Raw genomic sequence first — 20,275 nt, 5'->3', positions numbered from 1 at the left:
ATGCAATAATACTAAGTGCAATAATCCTTTCTGTCATTGTTGTATTTTTACTCAGTTGTATATAGTATTTGTATTTGTATTCTATTTTTATCTTATTGTATATTTATTTTATTGTATTCTACTGTATATAGTATTTTATTCTATTCTGTACAGTTGTGTACTGTATTTATTCTTATTGTATTCTAATTTTTGCCTCATAACTTTTGCACTGTCCACTTCCTGCTGTGACAAAACAAATTTCCCACGTGTGGGACTAATAAAGGTTATCTTATCTTAACACTAAGTAGTAGGATAACTCTTCTAAATATAGGCAGAAACGTGTACAGTATGAAAAGCTGTTCTCGCTTTTAGAAGTATTCTTTGTCAAAAGTTTCAGTATTAAAATGCTTGTTTTGTTACTGTAATGCTTACTTGGGGTGGCTGTGGCTCAGGAGGTAGAGCAGGTCACCTACTAATTTGGAAGGTTGCTTTAGCCTGTGTGAAAAATATCCTTGGGCAAGATACTAACCCCAAGCTGCTTGCATGAATGTGATAGAATTTGTGTAGGAGAAGCATAGAAAAAGAGTACATGAACAGTGTATGAATGGGTGAATGAGGCAATATGTGTAAAGTGCTATGAGTACTCAGTTAGAAAGGTGCTATATAAGAACCAGTCTATTCATATGGAGTTGAACTGCCTCTATGTGGGCATAGAGGCAGGTAGACTTTTGCTCATAGAGTCATGTTGACAAGTTTCAGTCATTTGCTGCAGCAGCAGTCCTTTATCAAATAAAAAATAACAAGACACGCAGTTGAAACCTCAGTTAAGATATCTCATGAATTCGATGTGCAGTTAAACGTTTGTACAGTGACAGAAAGCAAAGTGTCACTGGTCCAGCTCACTTAAAGGCTACATGTGACCCATTGTGTAAAATTAAATTGTTATCCCTGTCTTACATAGTCTCAAGATTCAGCTGTTGTCTGTGGGGAACAGGCATACATTTAAACTCTATTGACATCATTTGATTTTTATTTATCTCAATTTTGCTGCTGCCTTGGGACAAAACCACTGGCTTCAGGTTAAATCACAAAGATCAGATGGGTGATCCACACCTGCTTCCAAGCTGCAGTCTGTGGCTTCATCAGGAGAAATCTGGTCATGTGGCACACAGTCGCCTTGAGCTACTTTGTTATATAATACAATATGTATGATCCTATTATACAACAAAAAGCAGACACAGAAAGTGAGGCACAGGGATTGCATTACTCTTGAATACAAAAGTACAGAAATCTGGAAGCTATGCCGAGTCTTCCGCTGGTCCCAGGGATCATCAGTTAACCTCGTGACTGGAAAAACTCACATGTGAGAGAGAAAAACAACCAGTGAGGACAAATGAAAAAAGACCCAGTTCACATTGATCAGTGACAAAGATCACAGTAAGCATAAAAATGATAAGCATACTGTGTTGGATCTCAGTAACAACAGTTTGTACCACAGAAGAAAAGTGCAAATGTAGCCAAGTTATTGGTTTTAGTTGTGTCTCCAATTTATTTTGAAGCTGTTTGTTTTCATTACCATCAGCATCCAAAGCCACAAATACTTTGGCTCTTCTGTCAGTGACGTTGAGATCCAGTCCAGGCGACTCATTGTTCTCCTAATTTGTCTTGTATTTTGTGGCCTACATTGAGTCTGGTGTGCTGGTCGGACACTGCCCCAGTTATTCTAGCTTCTCATTAATCACAGGATCTTTTTTTAGCATTTGGGCTCCTCAACAGTTCAAGGCCTCGTTTGTTGTCAGTTTACCACCTGAATCGTGGAGCCATGGTGTATTAACAAGCTGCTTCATAAGACACGAACCATCATTGGTCAGAATCTGGAGGCGTGTCAGTCAGTAAGAGACAGAAGTCACCAAACTTTACACCAGGGGTAGGCAACCCCAGGCCTCGAGTGCCGGTGTCCTGGAGGTTTTAGATGTGTCCATGATTCATCACAGCTGATTTAAAGGGCTAAATGACTCCTCAGCATTTCTTGAAGTTCTCCAGAGGCCTGGTAATGAACTAATCATTTGATTCAGGTGTGTTGACCCAGGGTGCGATCTAAAACCTGCAGGACACCGGCCCTGGAGGCCTGGAGTTCCCCACCCCTGCTTTACACGCTCCACACCACACAGACAGCAGAGCCTTTCTGTGACAGGTCCACAGACCTGCTCCATATTTATATTTCTGTATTTTTGAATGCAGTCTGCACGTCTTTATTGCCCAGTGTCAGTCTTACTTTTCTTTATCTTAACCTTGTATTTATTTTCTTTTTATCCTGTTTTATAAATAAAGATCTGACAGCTTATGGCCTTCCCCATGTGCCTGTGGAACTTTAATTTAACTCTGTTATTTATTTTTTTATCCTACTGCTGCAACACAATCATTTCCTCTGTGGGATCAGATATTTAAGGAACTCTCCTGAAGAGTTTGGAAGAATGCTCTAATCCAGGGGTGGGGAACTCCAGGCCTCGAGGGCCGGTGTCCTGCAGGTTTTAGATCTCACCCTGGGTCAACACACCCTAATCACATGATTAGTTCATTACCAGCCTCTGGAGAACTTCAAGACATGTTGAGGAGGCCATTTAACCATTTGAATCAGCTGTGTTGGATCAAGGACACATATGAAAGCTGCTGGACACCGGCCCTCGAGGCCTGGAGTTGGACACTCCCACAGCTTTACAGATGCTTTCTTTTGAACTATGCACTGATAACAAGTTGGATAATCATCATATTTGACCTAGACTGACTACAAAGATTTTCCCAGATTCTTGGCAATGTTGTTCCTAAATGTTTCACCCATTCTGAACACACAAGTCTGAGAGTAGTGAACCCTCTTCTCTATCTTCAGTCTCTCTGGAATGACCTCTTTTTGTGCCTAATCATGTTACTAACCTGCTGCCAGGTCCAACCTGGAAAGTTTCACTGGCTCAAATAAAAATGAGCGAAAGAAAATAATACAATAAAAAAACTAACGATGTTTGTTCTGATGTGTTTGTAGCTTTAAAATTACATTTTTTAATTAAATATCGTTAGCTTCATAGCATAATTGCCTAAGTCAATGACTTAGGCAATTATGCTATGAAGCTAACGATATTTGGTTTGAATTATACACAACTCAAAACTGATGGTGACAACTTTACCTACAGGCTTCCGTTCATTGAGCTGTTGCTAATAAAGTTTTCCCCCTCGTGTGGGCTGACTCTTTCAAACAGCCGAAGCCTTCTGTGAGGTTTAAAGCACTCTGCTGGTGATAACGACAACAACAAAACACTTTTTAAAAAATACCAACAACAAAAAATGTTTATTTTGTCTTTTCCTGTATGTACAAAACATTATGACAAACTAATTTAAAGGCCAGATCACATTCTTATGATACGACCGCTACACTCATCAGTCCTGTACACCGAGTCCCAGGCAGAGTCTCCTCAGACTCCAACTATTTGAACTGATTATCAATGAGAGTGCCCTTCATCTTGGCCTTCTTGGCCTCCAGCTCAGCCAGCTCCTGCAGCCTCCTCTTGCTCATGCCCTTCCTCTCCAGCTGCTTCTCGATCACTTTGGCATTCTGGGCATAGGAGTCCGCCACCTCCCTGGCCTCGATCTCCTCCTCCTCCTCGTCGATGGTGGAGACGGTGACGGAGCTGAACTTGCCCATGTCTTTGGTCCGCTTGGTCATCATCACTCGGACTTTCTTGGGAGCCTCGGGCTGCTTCTGGCTGTAGACGCTGGTGTTGCCGAAGCCCTGCCCGAACTTGACCACGGCCCCGTCCACGATGAAGGTGGCCGGGTTGTTCTTCTCCTGGTGCTGGTAGAAGAGCAGCAGGCCGCATTTGCCGCACTTCTTGCGGTACTGCCTCTCGATACCCTCGGCTCTCTTGATGTACGTGTTTTCGTCCTCCTCCACGTTGCAGAACTTGTGAGCGTGTTTGGCGGCGTCGATCACCCGGGCTTTGTCCCGGGGTCTCATGGGCAGCTTCTCCAGCTGGCAGTCCAGGACCAGAACCATCTGGCCGCACAGGCAGTAGTAGACGTGGAGGGGCTTCTCTCCGTCGTCGTACTCCTCCCGGTCTCTGGTGTCCGAGCACACGACGCTCCTGGAAACCACCTTCGGCATGTTCACACGCGTGGGTGTATTTTACTACCAGGACGGGATCAGAAACACCGCTACAGCCAAACTTGCCCAGAAAATAGAAACAACGCAATAGTTCCTGTGTGCACCGACGATATTGTTCCCGCGAGAAACCCAAGTGCCGAATATTTGTTCCGCCTTCACAGATCGTTCCGCGAAACTCAAAATAAATAGATTTTATTACAACCCCAAACCAAGAAATACAACTTTATTACAGATTAAACGTATGTATGTAACACTACCTCACAACAATAGTGCTCTTTGCAAGCACCTCCAGGGCAGGTGTCCTGCAGGTTTCAGATCTCACCCTGGGTCAACACACCTGAATCAAATGTTCAGTTCATTACCAGGCCTCACGTTGAGGGGGTCATTTAAGTCAGCTGTGTTGGATCAAGGACATCTAAAACCTGCAGGACACCGGTCCACCCTTGGGCTACAGTAACAGAGCAGAGGAGGATCCTCTTTGAGCCAGCACGTAACAGGCCATGATTGGAGGTGAGGGGAAAGACAAAGGATCAAGAGCCTGCAAAAAGGATATTACGTATTTGCCCCCACCCCATTCAACTAGGCAAACGGGCTAATAAGTTTAAATTCCATTTCTGGTTAAACGGGGCAGACATTTTCAGTCTGCTGGCTCACAGCCACGTGTAACAGTTCTGGACTAATTTTATAGCAGCTTTTGTTCAGTTCAAGTTACAACTTCAGTTTTCCAAATGCTAATACGCCAGCTAATGCATTTGGACTTCCAACTTTAGATTTGAGAACAGTTTCTTTGCATCCCTGCAAGAGCCTTTTAAGTGGGCCACACAGTTTAGTAGCAATCATGAGTCAATTTAACTTTAGTCCTTATTCCAAGATGAAGATTCCAGCATTACACAAAGTACCACAGAGCGTGACCAGAGTGAAATGATGCACTGACATCAGCTGAATTAATACACCAGACAGGTCATAGCGTCAATAAACATGTTTATTTCAGACACCCAAAGACAAGTACAAAATCATCCGTCACCATTTCGTGGACGTGTAAATTTATGATTAGTGGCAAATAAATGACTCCATAATTTCAGCAGAGAGCTGATGCTGCAGACTCCTCACTGGCAGCAGCTGGTGTCGCACGTCTTCCCTTTGCACACGCAGCCAGAGGCGCATTTGCTGCAGCCGGATGGGCAGCAGTCGCAGCAGCCTGCAGTGACAGACATCATTACTGACAGAACACAAAGAAAACTACAGATCTCACTAAAGCAATTCGAGCCGCTGCGCATTTTGTTTTTTTTAAATGGCATCAAATGCGGAATTTTGAAGAAATGGCGCATGACTATAAGACACAATCTTCACACTATGCATGTTGGGAAGATAAACATGAGCGTAACATTAACAGGTCGACAGATTACGGTTTGCTGTGCTGTGAGGTGTTAGACTTACTCTTCTTACAGCTCTTGCATGAGCACTTTGTGCACGTGCAGGATCCTCCGCAGTTGCAGGTTCCAGCTGCACATAAAAAAAGTCAGTTGAGTTTCATGTGGTCCGCTGGTAACAAGCAGCGCATTAAATAGCCTTGTTAAACAGCGGCAGGAATACTCACTCTTGGCGCACTCGCAGGGGTCCATTTCTCAGTTGATGGCTCGTTCAGAGTGATGCTGGCGTTGCTCTCGTGTCTTCGGGACTTGAGTGAATGTTGTGAATGACGGTGTAGGAGTGGCTGTTTTATAGCGTCCTGGGAACAACAGAGCCGAGTGCAAAACACGCCTGTCAAGCTACACGCAATCACGTGGTTAATCATTACAAAGAGGTTTGTGCACACGGCATGGTCCAACCTTTCAGCAGCGGAAACAGAGAGATCCTCATAGCCAGATCTATGGCCTGCTGCCTGAACATTATATAAGAATGTCAACTCCTGGAGAAATTCAAGCATGCAATTAATTCATGTATTTAAACAGAGGAGAACATCTTCAGGCTACACGGAGATGTGAACACACGGTCACAAACGCTCACCAACACTGATTCATGTAGAATGGGCTACATGAAGTGCGGGTCTCCAATCAGAACGTCTTAGTTTTATATGGATGGAAGTGACTCTCATATTAACCATTTGGAGCTAATATGAGAGGATGTTGGGTGGATGGGCGCACGAATGATCACCAACACTATTATTTTAAAAAATTACAAAAAAACCTTTCAGCATCTGCGAAGATTCTTCACAGAAAACATTTCCGTTCAGTATTTTCATAACAAACTTAACCTCATACTTGATTAATTGAAACTAATACACTCTATGCCGGTATTATTTTGACAGTGCGATCATTTCATGGGAGTAAACATCCACATTAAATATCCTAAATCCAAATCTAACCGCTCATTAAAAAAAATAATAACACATGTAATATATCGTGTGACTCCTCAGTTTTGCTCATTTTTTTTATAATAAAAATAATATAGTCATCATGTTGTTGAACAACTGCAGCGGAGAACACGGGGTGTTTCTGGCGCTGTGCACACGGTGCAAACCAGCTGGCGGCTGCACCCGGCCGCTCGTGAGCAAACCGAAGCAAACAGGCTATTGTAATATGCTGCGTTCACGTACCGTGTGCTATCGGAAATACCGGATTCAGCAGCGAGCCGTGTGCATATGGCACGTGAGACGTCGCGTCTCCCCACAGAGGACAGAGAAAATTGTTGTGCATTGTTGTTACACAATATATATTTTTTTAAATAATAGCAGTCTTACAAGAAATTAAACACCAAAATCGCACAACGCATAAAATATCCGTGGGGAAACATCGGTGCGCAACAATAAAGAATCAAACAGAATAGGCGAGCTTTAAAAGAAGTGCTTTGTCGGTATGTGTGAGTACAATAGAACAGAACAAAATTAATCTCGGCTTCCGTAATCCTGGATGCTTCGCACTTGGTTGCTTAGTTTTTTATGTCTATTTGTCTATAAAGACGATCTGTATTTACAATTCTTAGGTTTTCCATGACGGGAGCGTGAAGGCAGCATCATTCACTGCACTCGACACAGTCACTGGAGTGTTTGTCCATTAACATGTAGTTTCTAGAAAGAGTGTGTCAGCCGATGTAAACCGCAGGGAGCGACGAGCGAAACGAGCTTTAGAGATGAGTGCTACTCTTCTTAGCGAAGCAGCTGAAAATGGCAATTATGAGGGGAAAAATCGGTCATAATATAATAATACTGCAATTAGATTCAGTCCATCCATTTCCTATCGTTCATCCAGGGTTGGGGAGGGGGCAGAGTACTCCGGTCTGCTAACACAGACCTACAAATCAAGAAGAAGAAGACACTTTAAATAACTCAATTACCTGAGCTGACTGTCCAAAAACATTGGTGAAAACAGAGAGGGGAACTACTGTGCTTTCCCCCGTTTCTTTTTGTTTTCTTGGACTCTAGTGGAGTCCCAGCTATGTTCACACAACCTTCTGTGCCTGCACAACTTTTCATTTAGAGTCATCAGACCAAAATGTCTCTGGGGACAGAGGACACTTTATAGGACTTGGAACAAATTGAATGCTTCTGTCTGGGATGCAGTGTTACATGTTGGTGCAGTGATTAGCAGCAAAGTCCAAACACAGGTTTGTTGGTTTAACTGGTGATTCTAAACTGGTCACTGTGTGATTGTGAGGATGAATGACGTTGTTGGGTCTGTGTTTCCACAAGCCCGGCTAGTTTAGAGACTTATTCATCATGAAGAAAACAAGACATAACAGAACATCTTCAAGCGGTTTTTCACTCGCTAACGAGGGACGCTTTGGTCAAGAACCAGCTCTTGGAGCCCACGCTCCTGTCTCCAGCCCAAAATCCTTCCAAGAGCAGCTTCCCTCACAGCTATTTATTGACAAACTGTTACAATACACATCACAGCACAAGCACCTCCCTCTGTAAAACCCCCTTCTAAGACAAGGCACTATATGTGTGTATGTGTAAGCACGTATATGCATGTGCAAGAATGTGTGTGTGTGTGTGTGTGTGTGTGTGTGTGACCTCCTGCTGACCAAAAGGGTCATAAAAGCAGGAAGCTTACAACAGAAGCTTCTTCTACAATAAAACCTCCCCCAGCACAGAGTGGCTGGAGAGGTGGTCAGGATCAAAGGAATGTCTTGAACTCAGACTTACAAATTTAAGAAGCCCAATGACAACATTCAACAATTAGACTTAACAGACGTCCTTCTCTCTCCCAGGACCCCAAGACTACGCCATGCTGGGTCATACATGTTTTGTTAACCCTTAAATGAAACACTGCCACTGAAAAACACGTTTGCATTATTTACGGTTTAAAAATGTCAGTGCAGCAGTGCAGTGTTTCAGCCACTGTCTGAAACAAGCTGTTATAACTCCGCCTCTGTTTGGCCTACGTCCTTTTGATTGGCTGCTTCTTACAAGCAGAAGTTTTGAACAGCTGCTTTTAGGGATTTTTGTTCTCCTAGCCACAGCTGTGTGACTGAGATCACACCATCAATATAGTCATGTCATCAAAATAAGGCCATCCCCTCACTGAAACATGATGTGGTAAATGGCCTGTATTTGTATAGCGCTTTTCTAGTCCTTAAGGACCCCAAAGCGCTTCACACTACATCCAGTCATCCACCCATTCACACACACATTCACACACTGGTGATGGCAGCTACATTGTAGCCACAGCCACCCTGGGGCGCACTGACAGAGGCGAGGCTGCCGGACACTGGCGCCACCGGGCCCTCTGACCACCACCAGTAGACAAACATGGGGTTAGTATCTTGCCCAAGGATATTTGGCATGCAGTCAGGAGGCAGCCTGGGATCCACTGACCTTCTGATTAGTGGCTGACCTGCTCTGCCACCCCCGCCACATGATATGGAGCCAGGAGCAGAACATTTTCATTATTTGAAATTTTAGCCATGTTTTATGAAAAGCCAGCATTTTAACAGCAAACGTGACACAAAGTAAAACAAGAGAGAAGAAAAAAGCTCCACCTTACATGTAAATAACCTGTCATCCATCCTTTATGAATACACTGCTTGGATAAATATGCAGTAGTTCCTGTTTTTGTACATGATTCATTTTGGACCCTGGATGTGAGAACTGTCCATTACTCCCTGAAGGTGCTGTTTCAGTCCGGGAGCGCTAGAGGGAGACAGTTACACGTGTATCTACTGGTGGACAAGAATGCATAATATGAAACAACTCAGCTGCAAGTGCAAGTAACTGGTGTTAAAATATTTAAAGGCAGATACCAACAACCCAAATTCAAATGGCACAGGTGGCCTTACGTGCTCTATTTGAACTAGAATGCCTGACTTAATGTGATGGACACACGTTAACGAGCAGTTATAGGAGAGGAAAGTGTGGAAGTGGCATAACAACATCCCCTGTCCTGGTCAGAGCCTCTTTGCAAGTGTTGCTCTGCTCATTCTGAGAAGTGATTACGCTGTCTTAAATTTCATACTCAGTGACTGTCTGCATGTTCTGTCCACCAAGATGTGTGTTTATGTCAAAGGTCAGTAATGCCGACAGACAGACTATACTTTACACTGATGGGATATTCTAACAAAGTGTTAGGCATGCTCCCAGCAAGACTCGCTTCTCTTAACTCTGTCTGTGTGTGTGTGTGTGTGTGTGTGTGTGTGTGTGTGTGTGTGTGTGTGTGTGTGTGTGTGTGTGTGTGTGTGTGTGTGTGTGTATGTGTACAGGGCAGACAGCTGAGCTGCTATATTTGATCCTTCCAAGCCCAGCATGGGACAGGGTACATCCACTACACACACGCAAAAATGACATGCTGACCATTGCAAGGGATTTTATTTTGCATTAAAACTGAGATAATACAGCTGAGTTGCTACAATGCACTTTTCACAACTGTGTAGAATATATATATAATATTTAATTCAATGAGCACAGATATTGTGAGAAAATGGTGTCAGCTGAGGAGCGCTCCTGCCGCTGAGCTCTGAGTTATTTGCTGAGCATGCTGGGATCTTGTTCCACCTGGACAGGCATCCACTGAGCACACGGTGTCAACTACCTCGCAAAAAAGAAAGAAAAAAGAAAGAAAACCGGAGCTTCTCTTGCAGTTTGTGGAGACGGCGGTCTATTGCACGGTAAACCCATGTTAGCAGCGGAGCAGTTTTCCGTATGGGCCACGTGTTCTCTGTTCCAGATGATCTGCTGTTGGACAGACTGTGAGAGGAGGAGTGAGCACTCATCAACTTTCTAGGAAGGTTCTTTCTAATCTGGTGACAGAGCCCATCCTCAAGCAGGTCAGTGCAGCACAAATGATGAATTCAGCAATAAACGCTTCACTAATAATAATTTTTAAATAGTAATGAGATAAAACCTGGAAAGTTGAGGTGGATTTTCTTAAACTGACCGCTGAGATGAAGCTGCAGTAGGTGCACTAAACAACGGTTTGTTTTCAGTCACTGAGTGAAGAGGGTGAGTAGGTGTGAGAAATGCTCATGATTCATGTTGAACCAAACAGATCCAGAACAGCTTTTCGATTACTATAGAAACAAGCTTGAGAGCACTTCTGTAGTCATGCAGGGACGCGGGGAGCAGGTACGTAACGAAAAAGTTCAAATAAAAGATTTAAAAGTGAACAGCTGAGTGTTTTATGCATCGGCCTCGCAGGGGCAGTGTTGGATTTTGTACCAGCACAAACTTATATTTCACTGTCTTATTATTGTTGCTCCTTTTGCAGTATTTCATGCACTTAAATGTGAAATGTGTACATGTGCTCTCTGACAGAGCAGCAATGATACAGATTATCCAGTTTCAAAGCTCTGGCTGAAGCAGCCCTGAGTGTGTGCCGTGCACACCACAGAGCTTAGGCTATTCAATTCTCGCTAAAACATAATAACGTTTCCACTCCACCTAATTTTAGCAAAGCGGGCTGTGATTGGTTTGCTTTCTCTCATGTATGCTAAGAGCACTACGGGACATCATTTACTGTCTTCACAGGCTGCCATGGATCATGTGCTGGACATAGCTGACTGTTACTTCTTCACTCCTTACATTTACCCGGTCTCATGGCCTGAGAGCTGGGCTGTGCGCCAGATTATCAGCCTGTGGGTGGTAACCAACGTGGGAGCTCTGCTGGTTTACCTGGTTTTTGGTGCTCTTAATTTCTACTATGTGTTTGACCATGTGCTCATGAAGCATCCGCAGTTTATTGAGGTAGGCCAGTGGATGGATAGCCAGCTTTGGTACCATTTCCAAACCAAGGTTGTCCTAAACCCCAACTTTGTGCATTTGCTTCACTAACAGCATCAAGTAAGAAAGGAGATCCAGCTGGGAACAGTCTCCATCTTCTGGATGAGTTTTCCCACCGTGGTGCTTTTCTTCTGGGAAGTCAGAGGACACAGCAAACTTCATGACAGCATCAGTGAAAACTCCCTGGGTGAGAAAACGGTTATTTACATATTATAGCACACGATTCATGTTCGCTCCAGTTAATGTAAAACTAAAAATGAGATTCTCCAAGTGAGCCTACTGTATTTAATGAATGTACTGTTAAAATGCTTATATATGGCTAAAGGCTCAAATCAGAATACTTTATTGATCCCTGGGGGAAATTATTTTTCATTACAGTGCTCCATTATAAACAAACAGTAAAAAAGACAGACAATACACAAGAATAGCACAATATATGCAGGCATATATATCAGGGCTCTAGACTAACCTCTTGCCATGGGCGCACCGGTACGCCTAACTTTAAAAATTTAGGCGCATCGGCACAAAAGTTAGGCGCACTCAAATTTTTCAACCGCATCGCTTAACACCGCAGTTTTACATGTGCACTTTCTTTGGGGGGGGAGTCCATACAGACAATATTCATTTCTAAATTATTAACTAACAAACTTGTGCTTAAAGTGCTTTGTCAATATTGTAGAAAATGTTAAACTTAATCATCATCTCGGCTCCTCTGACGACCTGTTTGCTGCTGTCTGGTGCTGACAGGCAGTGTTAGAGGGGACACTCGGGCATTTATTGCAGCATATAATGTGTTTTCTGGACACACTGCTGCTTTTTCAGCATTCAAAGATTGATGACACCGTGTCAGAGCTGGCTATGAATTTCAGACGGATCAGGCCTTAACTTAACAAAAAAGTTATCAATAGTTCTTTTCATCTTTTCTTATTACAGCTACATCCACTCTGTCGGGCCCAGGCTGCTCACTAGGGCTGGGTATCATCACTGATTTCTATAATCCATTCGATTCTGGTTCTCAAAGTCCTGATTCGATTCAACTTAGCCTCAGACAGTCAGAAATATTATAATTCTGATCATTTATCAGCACTGATACACATGAGACCATTAACACCATAATTCCCTCCACACTCACCACCAAGCTGGAGCATCTGGGACTCAGCTCATCTATGTGTCAGTGGATCTCCAACTTCCTAACTGGCAGACCACAGGCAGTAAGGATGGGCGGACATGTCTCAGCCTCCACCACTCTCAGCACTGGAGCCCCCCAGGGGTGTGTTCTGAGCCCCCTGCTGTACTCTTTGTACACATATGACTGTGTGGCCACTACCAGCTCCACCACCATCATCAAGTTTGCTGACGACACCATCGTGGTGGGCCTGATCTCTGATAACAACGAGACGGCCTACCTGAAGGAGATTAGGAATCTGGAGAACTGGTGCCAGAGGAACAACCTCCTTCTAAACGTCAGTAAGACAAAGGAGCTGATAGTGGACTTCAGCACTAAGCAGGAGAGGAACTACCAGACCCCCGTCATCAACGAGTGCCCAGTGGAGAGAGTGGACAGCTTCAAATACCTCGGAGTTCACATCACGCAGGACCTGTCATGGTCCTGTCACATCAACACCGTGGTGAAAAAGGCCCGACAGCGTCTCTACCACCTCAGACGCTTGAGAGACTTCCAACTGCCCTCCAAGGTGCTCAGGAACTTTTACTCGTGCACCATAGAGAGCATCCTGGCGGGAAACATCTTAACCTGGTTCGGGAACAGCACCATGCAGGACAGACGAGCTCTACAGAGGGTTGTGCGGTCAGCTGAGCGCACCATCCGCTCCGAGCTCCCTGACCTGCACTCAATCTACAGCAGGCGGTGCTGGACCAAGGCCAGGAAGATGGTGAAGGACCTCAGCCATCCCAACAACAGACTGTTCTCTCTGCTGAGGTCAGGAAAGCGATTCCGCTCCCTGAAGACCAACACAGAGAGACTGAGGAGGAGCTCCTTCCCGCAGGCGATACGGTCTCTCAATCACACCACCACACAGTACTGACCCACACATATGGTTCTTACACACACACTGGACTTTCTGGACTTTGGTTTTGCACAACACTGGTCACTATATTCTTCATTTCCGGTTAATACTTGTACAGCTGCTGTTATTGTGTATATATTTATTTAGATTTCTTCATACATTCTTATATAGTTCTATATTGTGTATTTTGTTGTACAGTTATTTTATTTTCAACTTTAATTTATATATTTATCTTTATCTTATTCTTTCCCAGTTAAATTTACCCTTCATTCTAATTTGTGTTGTACAGTTATTTCATTTTTAACCTTAATTTATATTTTATTCCTTCCTAGTTAAATTTACCCTTTTTAATTTTTCATATTTATTTCCTATCTTATTCATAGCCTTTTCCTTTTTTGTTTTCTTTAGGTCACGAGCAGTTGTCCAAGCATTTCACTACATATCGTACTGTGTATGACTGTGTACGTGACAAATAAAATTTGAATTTGAATTTGAGACTTCATCAGAATTGTGAACATCACAGCAGACGCCTTTGGGTGAAAGTAACTGAGAATAAAAACACAGAAAAACATGAGGGAGATTTTCCTGGTCTGGCTTTTTATAGCAGATAACCTGAAAAATATTCTGCAATTTTGCATAATTTTAAGAAGTTTAAATTTCTTCAGTATTGAACAGCAGAAATTAGGCTTTCTTGTCCGAGGTCATTTAAGTGAAAAAAGAAGAAGACAGCGCTGTAAACAACGGTATAGTGAGTAGATATCCCTCATATGGTCATCTCAGCTGCACAGACAGCTGTGTTTAGCACAATCGGGTGCTTCTGTGAGGCAGCCAATCAAAAGACAGCTGCCTTAAAGTGAAGGGATGAGATTTAAAGTGCTTTTTTCAGGGAGAGGCGAGTGGCTGCACTAAGGACAAGTATGAAGTGAATGAGCGTGTCCACTTTAAGGCTGCGTGCGATTAACTCACTGAAACTAACCAACCCACAAAGAGTCTGCAAAAATGAAAACTCATGTATGTCTCTGCTCCAGGCTGGTCACGACTGTTCGTAAGCATCACTGGTTTCTTGTTCTTTACTGACATGTGTATATACTGGATTCACCGCGCCATGCACCATCAGAACATTTACAAGGTGAGCTTCAGCATCTGTACTGCCAACCTACACTTGCCCCAGGCAGTCAGTTACCTTTGTCAGTGGGTGGCTTCCTATAATAAAAGGGTCCACCTGTACCAATGAACCCATGAAACAATGATTTCATGACCTTTTGGGCTTCTCAGCACTTTTATGCTCACAGTTGTTTTTACCAAACAGGTTACAGGCTCGGTTTAGCACACAGTAAAACACCGAGCAGCCGAAGGAAACATGTAGAATATTCTTTTACTCTTATAGTTATTTTAACTCCACAGCTTTGACTTCGTTTGTCTTGTGTATCTTCTCATTAAAAGAAAATCTCAGACTTGACACCATTTGTGTTTCTCCCCCTCAGCACTTACATAAGCAGCACCATACCTTCAAGATACCAACACCGTTTGCCAGCCATGCCTTCCACCCACTCGATGGCTTCCTGCAGAGCTTACCGTACCACATCTACCCTTTCATCTTCCCTCTCCACAAGGTGCATATCATCTGCTGTTGCTAGGAAATACTGACATGCCCGATCTGAGGTCAAAGGAGGACCACGCTGTAAACCAGGGGTTGGCAACTCCAGGTCTCGAGGATCCTGCAGGTTTTAGACGTGTCCTTGATCCATAACAGCTGATTTAAATGGCTAAATGACCTCCTCAACATGTCTTGAAGTTCTCCAGAGGCCTGGTATTAAAACTAATCATGTGATTCGGGTGTGTTGACCCAGGGTGAGATCTACAACCTGCAGGACACCGGCCCCCGAGGCCTGGTGTTTGACAACCCTGCTGTAAATCAGGGCTGCATTAAGTTATTGCTATTAAACTGCAGTAAAACGTCTAAGTGACTGGACAAAGTGTATGTTGATACACTGAAACTGAGAAAGTGCACCGTTGTCTTCAAACTGTGAAATGCTTCAGCTGACATGAGTTATTTTAAACTGCAGGTGGTTTACCTCTCCCTCTTTGTCTTCGTCAACATCTGGACCATTTCCATCCATGATGGAGACTACCGCCTTCCAGGCCCGCTGATATTTCTGATTAACGGCGCTGCTCACCATGTTGATCATCACCTGTACTTCAACTACAATTACGGACAATACTTCACACTCTGGGATCGCCTGGGAGGCTCGTACCGACACCCATCGGCGCTGCTGGGGAAGGGACCCCGTGACCAGATTCGCAAGCTGACGACAGAAGCAGCACAGACACAGTGATGATGGACGCTCAGAGCAGAGAGCCATTTCTGGACATTAACAGGCTATTATGCTGCCAATGGTCTAAAGCAGAAGAAAGAGACAGCCGGTACGAAATATGCAGATGCCCTAGCTAGATACTACCCAGGCAGAAGATGAAAATGATAAAGCATAGCAAAATAACACACTGTATGTTAGCAACAGTGTCATAGGGTTAAGTAGTACTACTGGTGTGAATGTAACGAGCACAGATTTGGTGTTACACACAACTGTAGCAGAAAACTGAAAGTTGAATCGATGTGTTTTAAGCATGTTTAAGCATAAGAGCAAACCTTTTCCCCCAATAATTTGGCTGCTTTTATAGTACAGCGACATCCAGTGGCCAGACTACCTGCAAGATAACTCTGGTATTACTGCATGGGTAAAGGTGAGATGATTTTGTTACAAACTCAGGAGACTAGATCTGTTCAAAGCCAGGGCTCCTCGTTATAACGCTGCAGAAATAAGAGCCGTGGTTTAATAAATGCACACACAAACAGGAGGACTATGTGCTCACATTTATCACAGTTTCATAAAGTATAAACAATGTTTATGTTTTACAATAAGAGTGATGGATGGTTCACCACCAAGTAAAAGGCCAATGCGCAGAGAAGATACGGCACATTTGTGTGTCAAAACCGACACAGCGCGCACCACGTCTGTGCATTTTATTTGTACAGTTCGATTCTGTGTTAGTCTTTCAGCTTCCGGTGCTCGGTGTGTTCTCATGTAGGCTCTGCAGGGCGAGGTCTGTCCACTTCATCTCTTGCTCTTTCACAGACTCTGTCGATCCCCCGTTGTCCTGCTCAGCCTCAGGCAACTCACTCTGCAACAAACCAGCATCAGAAACTGGTGATCTGCTGGGATTTTCCCACAAAACCGTAACTTGTGTTTAAGGTAACATACAAATGGGTGAAAATGTGTTGTTGACGTTAGAGATCAGAGGAGAATGTGCAGACAGTTTCAAGCTGATAGGAAGGTGAAGGCAATCCAAGCACGCAGAGCTTTGAACGCACAACACACCATGAAGCAGATGGACTACGGCGGCAGAAGACCACACAGGGTGCTGCTCCGGTCAACTAAGAACGGGAAACTAAAGCCGCAATTCACACAGGCTCATGAAACTTTGAGAACAGAAGACTGGAAAAATGTTGTTGTTTCTTGTACACGATGTGTTCACGGCACATGTAGTGCAAGTAGGAGATCTGGATCGTGGACGGCCAAATCAACAGCAACTGCGTGATGCTATCATGTCAACATGGTTCAACATCTCAGAAATGTCTCCAGCATCTTGTTGAATCTTCGCTATGACAAATCAGAGAAGTTCTGAAGGCTTTAACCCTGGCAAGGTGTATCTAATGAGTGTATATAGTAGAAAGCAGGTAAGCATGCGCATGTCATCTTCTGTAAACCGAGAACAGGACAGAGAAGTATACCAAAGCAAAATCCCCCCCAAAACCACGTGTATATTTAAGCTTATGTTCATATCCTCTCATTCTTTTCTATTTTATACTCGAACTCTGTAATATGCAACTTCTGTCGGTGCTCTGCTACTGGAAACTGAACTTCCCGGAGGAACCCACCCGAGGGATTAATAAAGCGCTAATCTAAGTCACTGGCATTAAGTAAAAAGCTGGATATTATGGAGTGTCCTCTCATAAACTGCACTGCTCGGGAACATCCTGCAAAAACATTTCTGCTTCCTGTAATCGTTGGTCCTTGTTGACGTCAACCTTAGCATTAACATTTACCAAAGGAATGGTGACGTCTTCGTACGGCAGCCTGTCTTCCCTCCAGGCATCATCGGTGAGATCCAGGACTCTCCCATCCCGTTGGATTTCACTGTCCATCCTCCCGCCGAGACACAGCCGGCTGCCAACTAGCCTCAACAGCAGGGGAGCAACAGGACCCCAGATTTACGTCCGAGAACAACGCCGTTGCTGTTTGAGAAGAGCAGTCGCAGTAATTCTACGTACCCCGTTGTCACGTGCTGATGACGCAGTGAATGGCGCCTTTACGTGCAGTGGAAAAATACGAATCTGACGAGTTGTACTAGCAGGAGATCCAATACAATTTCTCGAAACCACAGATTGTATATATGCAGTACATTATATGCAGTATATATGTATGTTTATGTACAGCCATTGGTCCAAATATGTGAACTTACACAAGAGCAACATTTAGACTGCTACGTGGCATTTATGCTCCACAGTATACAGCCTTGTATGCCACCTGAAGGCAAGTTTAGCCCATCAGGAGTTATTTTAGAGTATTATCTAAATGACCTGATTCACTGATCATTGGGACCCAAAAACTGTATGCAGAAAATGGTCAGTCACCATTCAAGTCCTTGCTTTGTCACAGCCCTCCCACATATTTAAAGTGACGATTAGTTGAGTTTCATGTCTCTGTCTTCTACCACATGCATGCATGCATGTGTGTCTATGGTTATTTAGTGCCCCATGGGTTGTGGTATGGTCTATATTTTGGTGAGCAACACATACCGTCACTCTTTCTCCAATGATCATTTTGCACTTAAGATCATGCAATATCAAACAGTGACCACACACTGTGGTTTCTTTTGGTTTCTTGTTATTGTTGTTTTTTATGTCTTCCTTTATTTGACCGCCAGACTGCCTGATTTTTATCTCTGACAGCAAAGCAAAAAAACCTGCTTTTCACATCTAATCTGTATTTTTCTTCTTCTCAGTCTTCTAATCAGGCCTCTTTATGTTGTGATATAACTTGGTTTACTCTGATTAGTGTTTGCTTGTGAGACTGTCCAGAGCATGTCTGAGAGGAGGCAGTTAGCAGCATTACATCTGACATATGAGACTCTTGTATGAGTTCAGGGAGATGTTTGAAGAGAGGAATAAGGTGGTGCTGTGTTTAAGGTACCTGATGGAAAATAGTGCTCATACTTGAATGTTAATTATTAGTATAGCGAGCTGGGGGATACTATTAAATATTTTAAGGTAGATTTGAACCAAAGTTCGGAAATATAGGCAAGTTATTACGTTTTTTTGGGTTTGTTTTTGTTTTTGCCAGGGCCAATATCTGTCAGTAGCTGTAATTATTTCTTTAAACTATGTCCAGCTGCTGATGACAGAGAGTCTTTTTTTTCCAGTACAAAAGAGTCGGAGCCCCATCCTCTCGCGCTTTCTTTGAAAGTCTCGTGAGATTATGTGAGGTCAAGCGCCTGGGTCGTCATTGCTATGGTAACCACATGTTTCTCTGTCTTCAACCCGTGACCAGTCGGTGTATTTTGTTGAGTTCACGAATCTAAGGTAATTATATGAATCACATCGTAGTTTGGAAACAAAAACGCTTCAGTCAAGCAATAAAAAACCCAGTTGCGCGAAATTTAGCGCTAGATAGTGAAGTTAAAAGAAATGAATAGACATGAATCACAAAGATCGCTGGACCGCTCTATGCTCGAAAATAATTTAACTGTAATCACTGAAATATATATATAATCTTAAATCCGTGTAAAACTAATACCCGCTATATGCAACTCTCCATTGACCATTAGTGAGTCCATATACACCTGGTCAGAGGGCCCGGTGGCGCCAGTGTCCGGCAGCCTCGCCTCTGTCAGTGCGCCCCAGGGTGGCTGTGGCTACAATGTAGCTGCCATCACCAGTGTGTGAATGTGTGTGTGAATGGGTGGATGACTGGATATGTAAAGCGCTTCGGGGTCCTCAGGGACTAGAAAAGCGCTATATAAATACAGGCCATTTAATGTAAATGTGTAAATAATCTCCTAAATCGTTTCCCCCTCCTTTTTTAATAGAAGATCAACAATGCCTGTTTCTCCAGAGCAGCAGGCAGAAGATGCCAAAACATCAACCAGTCCCGGAAACCCAGTTTTTACCTGCGTGATTACTCCACAAGCAAAAGATCTGATGTCTGCAGGGGGAACAAAGCTCGAAAGCATCATGTATAAGACCACATCCGCCGACTACGGTCGCCTCCCTCCAACCTTTGAAAGCTCTCCGTGCACTTTCCACCCCAAATCACAAAGGTTCACCGAAGTGCTGAGGAAGACCGGGATGTATCGGAACTACTCCTTTAATACATCCCTGGACCGCAGCAGGGTGTGTGACTGCTTTGCAGGACATGTCTTTTGAGAAAAAAAAAAAAAAAGCATAAATCTCAAATGTAACGACTGCAGTATTCAATATCTGCACATGTGTGAAATTAAATGACATTGTTTAGCATGTGTGTTGATGTTTTTGTTTTCCTAGGCGTTTGATTTATTTGTCTTAACCTGTTAATATTATATGTATATATTATTTTGAATCTCAGATGAATTATAAACACATAGGTAGTCCATCTGGCATTACTAAATAGATAAAATATCCTTAATTGATGTTTCGGAGAGTAAAAAAAAAAGAAATCTTTCTTTCTTTCTTTTTTGAAGGGGGGGGAGGTCGCTTTAGTAAATGTTTCAGGCTGAACGAATAAAATGTGTACAAATTTAAAGGTTACTAGTCTTATAGTCCCCCTCTGCTGTACTGAACTCAGGTGTAGCATGCCATTTCTTTAA

The 20,275-nt window shown here is 43.5% G+C and overlaps 5 protein-coding genes across 5 annotated transcripts; 2 read left to right on the top strand and 3 right to left on the bottom strand.

The window, feature by feature from the left end:
* Positions 1-3,309: 3,309 nt before the first annotated feature.
* steep1 (STING1 ER exit protein 1) lies at positions 3,310-4,237 on the bottom strand. Its single transcript, XM_085357174.1, has one exon. The coding sequence runs from the start codon at positions 4,130-4,132 to the stop codon at positions 3,455-3,457; it is 678 nt and encodes a 225-aa protein (XP_085213300.1). The 5' UTR covers positions 4,133-4,237; the 3' UTR covers positions 3,310-3,454.
* An 865-nt stretch (positions 4,238-5,102) lies between these two features.
* mt2 (metallothionein 2) lies at positions 5,103-5,847 on the bottom strand. The gene is made up of 3 exons (XM_085357173.1): positions 5,730-5,847; positions 5,570-5,635; positions 5,103-5,330 (listed from the first exon to the last, which is right to left on the bottom strand). Exons 1-3 carry the CDS (start codon positions 5,752-5,754, stop codon positions 5,239-5,241), a joined length of 183 nt encoding a protein of 60 aa, XP_085213299.1. The 5' UTR covers positions 5,755-5,847; the 3' UTR covers positions 5,103-5,238.
* A 4,287-nt stretch (positions 5,848-10,134) lies between these two features.
* Positions 10,135-17,765, top strand: LOC146627517 (lathosterol oxidase-like). Its single transcript, XM_085358971.1, has 6 exons — positions 10,135-10,393; positions 11,094-11,309; positions 11,400-11,532; positions 14,401-14,501; positions 14,857-14,985; positions 15,439-17,765. The coding sequence occupies exons 2-6, from the start codon at positions 11,100-11,102 to the stop codon at positions 15,706-15,708; spliced, it is 843 nt and encodes a 280-aa protein (XP_085215097.1). The 5' UTR covers positions 10,135-10,393; positions 11,094-11,099; the 3' UTR covers positions 15,709-17,765.
* On the bottom strand, positions 16,394-17,706 carry anapc13 (anaphase promoting complex subunit 13). The gene is made up of 2 exons (XM_085358972.1): positions 17,478-17,706; positions 16,394-16,552 (listed from the first exon to the last, which is right to left on the bottom strand). Exons 1-2 carry the CDS (start codon positions 17,574-17,576, stop codon positions 16,427-16,429), a joined length of 225 nt encoding a protein of 74 aa, XP_085215098.1. The 5' UTR covers positions 17,577-17,706; the 3' UTR covers positions 16,394-16,426.
* Positions 17,766-18,955: 1,190 nt separating the features above from the next.
* On the top strand, positions 18,956-19,921 carry pierce1 (piercer of microtubule wall 1). Its single transcript, XM_085357172.1, has 2 exons — positions 18,956-19,013; positions 19,520-19,921. Exon 2 carries the CDS (start codon positions 19,530-19,532, stop codon positions 19,854-19,856), a length of 327 nt encoding a protein of 108 aa, XP_085213298.1. The 5' UTR covers positions 18,956-19,013; positions 19,520-19,529; the 3' UTR covers positions 19,857-19,921.
* Positions 19,922-20,275: the final 354 nt, after the last annotated feature.

This window comes from Diplotaxodon limnothrissa, linkage group LG7 (genome assembly GCF_057381915.1).
Source record: "Diplotaxodon limnothrissa isolate DT_005_m linkage group LG7, D_limnothrissa_male_GT1.1, whole genome shotgun sequence".
Classification (NCBI taxonomy): domain Eukaryota; kingdom Metazoa; phylum Chordata; class Actinopteri; order Cichliformes; family Cichlidae; genus Diplotaxodon; species Diplotaxodon limnothrissa.
Note: the sequence above shows the minus strand (reverse complement) of the source record. Positions and strands in the feature narration are given on the sequence as shown.